The 8,868-nt window shown below is 37.3% G+C and overlaps 1 protein-coding gene across 2 annotated transcripts in view; it reads left to right on the forward strand.

The window, feature by feature from the left end:
• UBQLN1 (ubiquilin 1) overlaps positions 1-6,595 on the forward strand; it is a 48,864-nt gene extending 42,269 nt beyond the window's left edge. Inside the window, exons 8-11 of one of the 2 annotated variants that reach the window (XM_055272123.2) lie at positions 146-229; positions 1,432-1,547; positions 2,536-2,704; positions 4,604-6,595. In XM_055272123.2, coding sequence (XP_055128098.1) covers positions 146-229; positions 1,432-1,547; positions 2,536-2,704; positions 4,604-4,756 — 522 coding nt within the window. In that variant the 3' untranslated portion in view covers positions 4,757-6,595. The remainder of the gene's footprint in view (positions 1-145; positions 230-1,431; positions 1,548-2,535; positions 2,705-4,603) is intronic. The other variant, XM_055272124.2, reaches the window with a different exon arrangement.
• The last annotated feature ends 2,273 nt before the right edge of the window (positions 6,596-8,868 follow it).

The following is an 8,868-nucleotide window of genomic DNA, read 5'->3' on the forward strand; positions in this document are numbered from 1 at the left end:
CTTCCCTTTTCCTTTTTTAATTTATGTTCTACCTTCCTCCCTTTTAAATGCCAGTTTAGGCGCTTGGGGGAAGATAGAATAAAACAAGGTACATTACTTGTTTCAGATATTTCCAGTTAAAATTGTTTGAACACTTGCCCCATAGATGATGCTGAATAATCCCCTATTTGCTGGAAATCCTCAGCTTCAAGAACAAATGAGACAACAGCTCCCAACTTTCCTCCAACAAGTGAGTAAGACAAGATGTTAGCTATCTTGGGTAATGATTTGTTTGAAAAAATTTGATGATAAACATTTTCCTTGCTCTTCTCTGGCTGATAGCAAAACATAGAATAGAGACCAATAATGCTGTCAATTCGTAGAGAATTCAGCTTGATCTTCACTGAGTCCCATTTCACTGCTGACCTTTTGCTTGTGTTTCTTGAACATAAATTCTCAGGAAAGAACATTTTGTTTTTGCTTTTGAGGACCTAGGATTTTGAATGCTTTGTTAGTACCATAAACCATTTCCTTTCATTGTACTAACTTTGAAGTGCTTCCTTGTGTCATGTTACGCTTTATGGTTTAACTAATTTTGAGTAACAGGAAAGAGCTACCCTATTCTATTTTATAGGTTGTTTTCTTCCAAATTAGTAGAATTTTTTTTTTTTTTTTCCAAGGGGTAGATCTCATTTCCTCAAACTCGGGATTAGTAAGATTAAAATACTCAGTGTTGTCATATAAGGAAGTAAGGAAGGTTACATTATAAACAAGTACTTGAGATTGCCATGGTATTTTATTATTTAAAACGACAAAAGAGAAGTCAGTCTTGGTGTTTTGAAACTGGTAGTTCTAGGGCTTCATATGTTATGCAAATGACTCTGAGACCTGTAAACCATTTTCCAAGGTTGGTGTCCTTGATCTATTGTAATGATGTAAGCCTATCTTTGGTTAGTCAGGTGGTGTATATTTGGAAGTAGTAAAGCTAAACTCAGGATACATGTATTAATGTCAAATTTGGAACTGTTGTTTTAGAGTGTACCTTACTGGTAAAATTGTTACATCAGTAACAGATAACAGTTAGGTGGAATATGTGGCTTTTTACCATATCCATGTCGTAAGAATTGTGTCTTTGGAGGTTGTGTCTTAGAAATAATACTTTATCTTCTGTTGGAGAAGGGGAATAGTTGTGGCTTCCAAAGTAGCTCCTGATTTTCTTCCATTACGAAAATGGCTTTCATAATGGATTTAGGAGGAGGTCAAGTAATGATTTGCACACTAGGTTTGCTGTCAAAGAGGAGATACTTGTGTTTATTTTGGGAAAGAAATTATGGATTACCAGTGTCCAGGAGTAAGGTTTTAGATTTTCTCCAGAAGCATAACAAAAGATTTAAAAATTTACCTTCACTGATTTTAATTCCTTTGTAACCACTAGTTTTCTTTCTTCCTTAGATGCAGAATCCTGATACACTATCAGCAATGTCAAACCCTAGAGCAATGCAGGCCTTGTTACAGATTCAGCAGGGTTTACAGACATTAGCAACGGAAGCCCCGGGCCTCATCCCAGGGTACGCTTATTTGGGGAAGATAATGAAAGTGTATAATGGTTACTTTCTCTGAGAATTTCAGATTTAGTATTATTCTGCCTGCCTTTTTTTTTTTTTTTTTTTGTGGGGGAGAGAGTCTCGCCCTTCACCTAGGCTATGAGTGTGGTGGCACAGTCGTGACTCACTACAGCCTCGACCTCTTGGGCTCAAGGGATTCTCTCACTTCAGCCTCCCAAGTAGCTGGGACTACAGGTGTGCACCACCACACCCAGCTAATTTATATATATATATTTTGTTGTTGTTATTGTTTTTAGAGATGGGATTTTGCCATGTTATCCAGGCTGGTCTCAAACTTCTGGGCTCAAGCGATTTGGCCTCCCAAAGTGGGATCAGAGGCATGAGCCATAGCACCTGGTTCTCCCCCACCGTTTTTATTTATTTATTTACTTATTTATTTATTTAGAGGTGGGTTTTTGTTCTTTTACCCTGGCTGAACTTGAACTTCTAAGCTCAGGTGATCCTCCTACCTCAGCCTCCCCAGTAGCTGGGACACAGTGCCTGGCTATGATTATTTTTAAGTCAGGGTTTTCAAAGTTAAAAATGATTATTATTATTTTTTAAGTTCCTTTTAGAGATAGTCTCACACCATCGACCAGACTGGAGTGCAGTGGCACAATCTCAGCTTACTTCAGCCTCTACCTCCTGGGCTAAAGCAATCCTCTTACCTCAGCCTGCCAAGTAACTGATACTACAGGTGTGCACCAGCACACCCAGCTAATTTTGTTTTTATTTTTTGTAGAGATGAAGTCTCAACAATGTTGCCTAGGCTGATCTCAAATTCCTGGGCTGCTGGGATCATCAGTCTCCCAAAATGAGCCACTGCACCAGGCCAAAAGGGCTTATTTTAAGAAGATGGCTTAGCTTATATTATATTAAAATGTAACTGATATACGGACTGGCTTCTGGTTTTGCAGGACCTTAGGATATTTCCTATTTGTGCTTTCTTTAGGTTTACTCCTGGCTTGGGGGCATTAGGAAGCACTGGAGGCTCTTCGGGAACTAATGGATCTAACGCCACACCTAGTGAAAACACAAGTCCCACAGCAGGAACCACTGAACCTGGACATCAGCAGTTTATTCAGCAGATGCTGCAGGCTCTTGCTGGAGTAAATCCTCAGGTATCGGTTCTTTTCCATTCAAGTTTTGTATTCCTTAATGTTGGAAATTTAGAAATTTCCAAAAAGAAGGAAAAAGGGGGAAAAAAGGAAAGCAGTAGTTCTTAGGTGTTTAGATTAATGAAAAATACAGTCTTAAGGATATTGAGTAAGAAAACAGGCATTACAAAAATTGTTGACTTTGGTGCTGAGACACTAAAGGAAACATTGTTACGGTTGTAGAGAAGACATGCTACAACCTAAAGTCTTATTTTTTAGAAATTAATTGCCTTTAAAAATGCATTTTTTTTGTTCCTATTTGAAAATCATTTGAAATAGATTTTGCTTTAAAAAAGTTCTTAGGGAGGAATGGAAACTTGATTATCCCAAGTACCTCCAGGGCAACTGTATTCTAGTCTGTCTTTTGACTGGAAAAAAGTCCTAACTACCTTACTCCACCCATGACACCACCTCCTGCGGTAGCTTGTGTTACATATATATATATCTCGTAAATATGGCTAAAGAATATGGACCCCCTAATAATGTGCTTGCATCTACAAACATACATTGGCTTTACTAATAATGTGCCATTATATAAAGATGATCGCCAGTTTAAACCTGTTTTATTAGGTTGTCCCCAAACTTCTTAATGTCTCAAGGTCTGTTAGGTGCTTTCTGTTTTCTTTTCTGGGTTTCTTTTTTCTTTCCCTTTCCCCTTTCCTTTTCCTCCTTCCTGTTCCCCTTTCCCTTTTCCCTTTCCTCTTCCCCTTCCACCTTTCCCCTTTTTCCCCTTTCCCCTCTTTGCCTTTCCTTTTTTTTATTCTTTTCCCTTTCCCTTTCGACAAAGTGCCCAGGCTGGGTGCAATCACAGCTCACTGCAACCTGCACCTCCTGGGCTCCAGCAGTGTTCCCACCTCAGCCTCCGGAGTAGCTGGGATTACAGGCGCAGACCACCACACCTGGCTAATTTTTGTATTTTTTGTAGAGCTGGGGTTTCACCATGTTGCCCAGGTTGGTCTCAAACTCCTGAGCTCAAGCGATCTCACCCGCCTTGGACTCCCAAAGTGCTGGGATTACAGGCGTGAGCCACTGTGCCCGGCCTGCTTTCTGTTTTCAAGCCTTACTAAATATAATAAATAGGGTAGGGTTCTGTCTCATACATATCTGTATTCCCGATAAGCTAGCGTAGCATAGTTTCTGGCTCGTGGTAGGTACTCAGTAAATATTCATGGAATAAATAAGAAAGAAGGATTTGGAGTATTAGAATTAATTGTTACATAAGTTAACTTACAAGCCTCCAAATTATCAAGTAGGCCTAGGATTGATTGGTCATTTATATGGGGATTTTTTTTTTAACTTCATTTCTGAAGAAAAGATTTGATGCTGCTGAATTGTCAGAATTAAGAGTATAATTTTGGGCCTGAAACTGAAGCTCTTTTCTAAGAATTGACTGTCCAGTGCAAAAGTTAAACTCACATTCATTCGAAGAATCATTGAAGCTTTAGAATTTTATACATGAGGATACCAGCTTTTATAGTTACTCAGTTGGTCAGTAGCTACACAAATCATCTAATTCTGAACGATTTGTGTGTATATATATATATATATACATACAGGTTTTTCTGCATGTACATGATCCTCTAAAATAATGGTTGATGTTTATTAAGCTTTTTTCCCCCTCCCCCAAAGTAGAGTCGTGATCTATTTGACATGATTATTTAGGTATAAACTAGACTATTTAAAATAAAGTGCTAATGGACTTTTAAATATGTTGGATAAGTTTCAAGAGGTGGGCAGTGTTTTTAAAGCTCAGTAGATCAGCATATGTTATAAAAAAGCAATTAAAAAATTTTAAAAGTCAGTCATGTGTGGCAGGGACTGGCTTCCTTTAGAGTTGGATTAATTTTTTTTTTTCTTTAATAGCTACAGAATCCAGAAGTCAGATTTCAGCAACAACTGGAACAACTCAGTGCAATGGGATTTTTGAACCGTGAAGCAAACTTGCAAGCTCTAATAGCAACAGGCGGTGATATCAATGCAGCTATTGAAAGGTTACTGGGCTCCCAGCCATCATAGCAGCATTTCTGTATCTTGAAAAAATGTAATTTATTTTTGATAACGGCTCTTAAACTTTAAAATACCTGCTTTATTTCATTTTGACTCTTGGAATTCTGTGCTGTTATAAACAAACCCAATATGATGCATTTTAAGGTGGAGTACAGTAAGATGTGTGGGTTTTTCTGTATTTTTCTTTTCTGGAACAGTGGGAATCAGTGCTTTTCATTTAAGGCTACTGCATGCATCACCTCTGCATTTATTGTAATTTTTTAAAAAATCACCTTTTATAGTTGGGTGACCAGATTCTGTCCTGCATCTGTCCAATTTATTTGCTTTTTAAACATTAGCCTATGGTAGTAATTTATGTAGAATAAAAGCATTAAAAAGAAGCAGATCATTTGCACTCTATAATTTGTGGTACAATATTGCTTATTGTGACTTTGGCATGCATTTTTGCAAACAAAATGCTGTAAGATTTATACTACTGATAATTTTGTTTTATTTGTATACAATATAGAGTATGCACATTTGGGACTGCATTTCTGGAAACATACTACAATAGGCTATCTGAGCAAAACACCTGTAACCAAAAAAGTGAAGATAAGAAAATACTCTTAAAGCTGAGTATTTCCTAATTGTATAGAATCTTACAGCATCTTTGACAAACATCTCCCAGCAAAAGTGCCGGTTAGTCAGGTTTGTTGAAAATATAATAGAAAAGCTGATTCTGGTTATCTCTTTAAGGACAATTAATTGTACAGACACATAATGTAACATTGTCTCAACATTCATTCACAGATTGACTGTAAATTACCTTAATCTTTGTGCAGACTGAAGGAACACTGTAGTATACCCCAAAGTGCATTTGCCTAGGACTTCTCAGCTTCTCCCATAGGTAGTTTAACAGGCATTAAAATTTGTAATTGAAATGTTGCTTTCACTGAAAAAGTGTCTTGATGTTTCAGTTATTTTTAATCGCCATAAAAAAATAGAACTATCTTTTGGATTTGTCTGTTTTCTCATGCACAGGCAATACACAAATTTAAAATGAGTTGTGAGCCAGTTGTTTCTGAAGTGTTTTGGTAGTTCTATTAAGAAATAGTTAAATATTGTGCTTTTCAGAGCCTCAGAGAAAGGGGGACAGGGTGGGGGGGTGGGGCAGCGGAATCTGTCCTGGATGGGGCCAGCTTAAATAATACTGGCAACCAAGATTCTGTTAGGATTTCTGTGCATATAGTGTAGTAAAGAAGTATCATTCAGGGGTGAAAAACAAAGAGCCGTTTTAATGATGTCGAGTACATTTGGCTGTTTTTATAGCCTTTTTCTTCCCTCCCCAAAGAATTCTGTTTGCCTAACTCCCAAACTGTTGGGGTGGTACATTCCTTTAGGACCAATTAAAACATAATTGAGGGTCAGTGATACATTTGACTGACTCTGGTTCAGTATTCTCTTAGGTGATTATATTCTTTCATGTACAGTTACAGGAAATTAAAATGTTAAAGTAACCTAAAATGAATTCAGACCAATAAAATCAAGGGAAATACAAGTTGATTGCATTACTTCTGTACGTTGCTTGCTATTAAAAAGGTTAAGAGGCCAGGTTACCCACCAGTCCATGCACTGTTCTGACACTTTCCCTAGGAGGAAAACAAGTACAAAGGTTACAGTGGAGGCATGAGTAGAGGAGATTGTTAAGAAGGGTATTCATGTATCTTTGCTCTTTCTGCTTTATGCCTCAGTTTGGTTTAAAAACTTCTGTACTGGCAAATGGTGGTATTCAATGTGGGATAGTGTCATAACTAATTTGACAATTTATTAATCACAAAATAACAATAAATCTCTAGCTTTTACACTTGATTTGTCTTGCCTCTTTTGTAGAAAGAAAAAAGTCTTTAACTTTTGCTAACCATGTGTTTTAAAGGCTACTGGAGTTGATTTACCCCAGATTTTGTCACATTTTACATTCTTTATTTTTCAGGTTTTCCAATTAAAATGTCACAGTCTTTTGTGGTGTGATAAAAAGATAGCACACTGGGAAGGTAGGTGACTTGAGCTCCACTTTTGATCTTGGTACTTGACTAGTTATGTGACATTGAGGCATCATGATTTCTTTATTATACATGTGGTGGTGAGGCTTATAGGTGCGCTGGACTGGGCGATAAGCTCTGAAGTACCTTTAAGCTACTGCAGTGGTATGGTTTTTGTTTTTAATATGTTTATCTTTAGGTCTAAGTCTAAAGATAAATATCTACATCTTAAGGGGTTGAAAATACTTAAAATTCTTATCAGCACTAAAAGGATGTTTAAAATACTGTAGGCTTAAATTGTTCTCATATTGAGTGATAATATTTAGTACAAATTGAATAAAGAATGGGGTAGTGAAAATAGCATTTCAGGATTTTATTTCCCGGTTATAATATTTGCGATATCCTAAACAAAGTCTAGCAAATATTGAAAAATCAGATAAATGACACCTGGCCTCTGTGTGTATTTAGAATCTTGAGTTTCAGACTTGGTTTAAATATAATAATGAAAAGAGTCTTTTATTCTTAACTATGTTAATGTAATAGGCATATATCACAATAAAATATAACTGGATAACAATATGCTAGTGACAAAAGTGAAGCTAAGCCGTGTGTGCAATGACATACACATGATTAACAAAAAAAAGACTGATTAATGCAGGGAAATACTGCATATTGTACTTCTCGTAGAGATTAATATTAAACATACTACAGTCAACAGGAAGTCTTACATGAAAGAAGTCTATTTAAAGTTTTATCAGCTTTTTCCAGTCTCACTAGACCATCTCTTAATTATTCTTTAAGGTGATGGTGTATACAATGAACACACTTCCTATACTTCATGTATCTACCCTTCTCTGGTGTTGCACATGGTATTTATCTACTTTGGCTCCTATAAAGCCTGCCATTCTTTCTGGGCTCAGTTCTGAAGGCGTCCTAAACTTTGCTGATCCAGTGTTTGGTGTAAACTCTTAACTGTTCATACTTAGTCTTTACTGTCAATTGCTGCATTTTGCTCCTCCCATTCATCTTGTAGCATTTTGTTTTGTTTTTGTTTTATTTTTCTGCTCTAAAGTTGTCTTGGCAATTACCTAAGTAACATCAGTTGTTCCTCTTCAACTTCTCTGTATCTTTTCTCATAGGCAACTATTATGTCAGAAAGTCAAATTATTGAACATCTACTGAGTGCCAGGTTCTTTTCCAATTGCTCAGAGTATAGCAGCAAATAAAACAAGATTCTGTCCACATGGGGTTTACATAGTAGAATGTAGGGAGATAGCAAAACATACAGATTGCCTGCCAGGTAATCAGTGCTTTGGTGAAAAATTCTGCATAGTGAGGAGACTAGGTCAGGAAGGTGGTGTTCTTATTTTATGTAAGGTTGTCAGAGAAAGCCTCAGCTCATTGAGGAGGTGACATTTGAACAGAGACTTGAATTATCTGGAGGGGTGAACAACTTTTCCAGGAAGAAGGACAACTAATGAAAAGGCCCTGAAATAGTGTCCTTGAGTGTATGTCAACCTAAAGGGAAGAAGCGGAGGCACAAAATACAATTTTGAAAGAGTTTACTTGAGCCAAAGTGAGAACAGCTGCCAGGGACCCATTTCAGGTTGCCTTGGGGAGTACTGTGTTTGGTACAAGCAGGTTTTTAAAGGCAAAGGGGAATAAGGGGTGGGCTGATAAGTTTTGACAGGTATTCTCATTGGTTTCCAGAGATAATATTGATTAGCCATTGGCTGTACACTGTTGAACATAGGGTAAAAGTTATGATGTCTACTGTATGACATCTTAATGGCTACTTGGTGTCAGTCCAGAGCCCACATAGGCAGTTGCTTCAAGAGGTAATTATTTAGCTCAAGAGGGAATGAGATGTGACTGATGTCACATTTTAAATGCCTCTCTGAGGCCTGATAATTTAAAGGGGTTTGCATTCCTCAGATAAAAACTTTTGTTTCTTTCTCAGTATGTTTGTAGAACACAAGGAATCCAGTGTAGGTGGGCAAGATGAACGAGGGGGGAAAGCAGGGTAGAAAATAGGAGAGAGATAGGGTGGTTCAGGTGTTTGACATGGAGGACTTGGTAATACACAAATCTTTATGACCCACC

Source organism: Symphalangus syndactylus, chromosome 3 (assembly GCF_028878055.3).
Source record: "Symphalangus syndactylus isolate Jambi chromosome 3, NHGRI_mSymSyn1-v2.1_pri, whole genome shotgun sequence".
NCBI lineage: Eukaryota > Metazoa > Chordata > Mammalia > Primates > Hylobatidae > Symphalangus > Symphalangus syndactylus.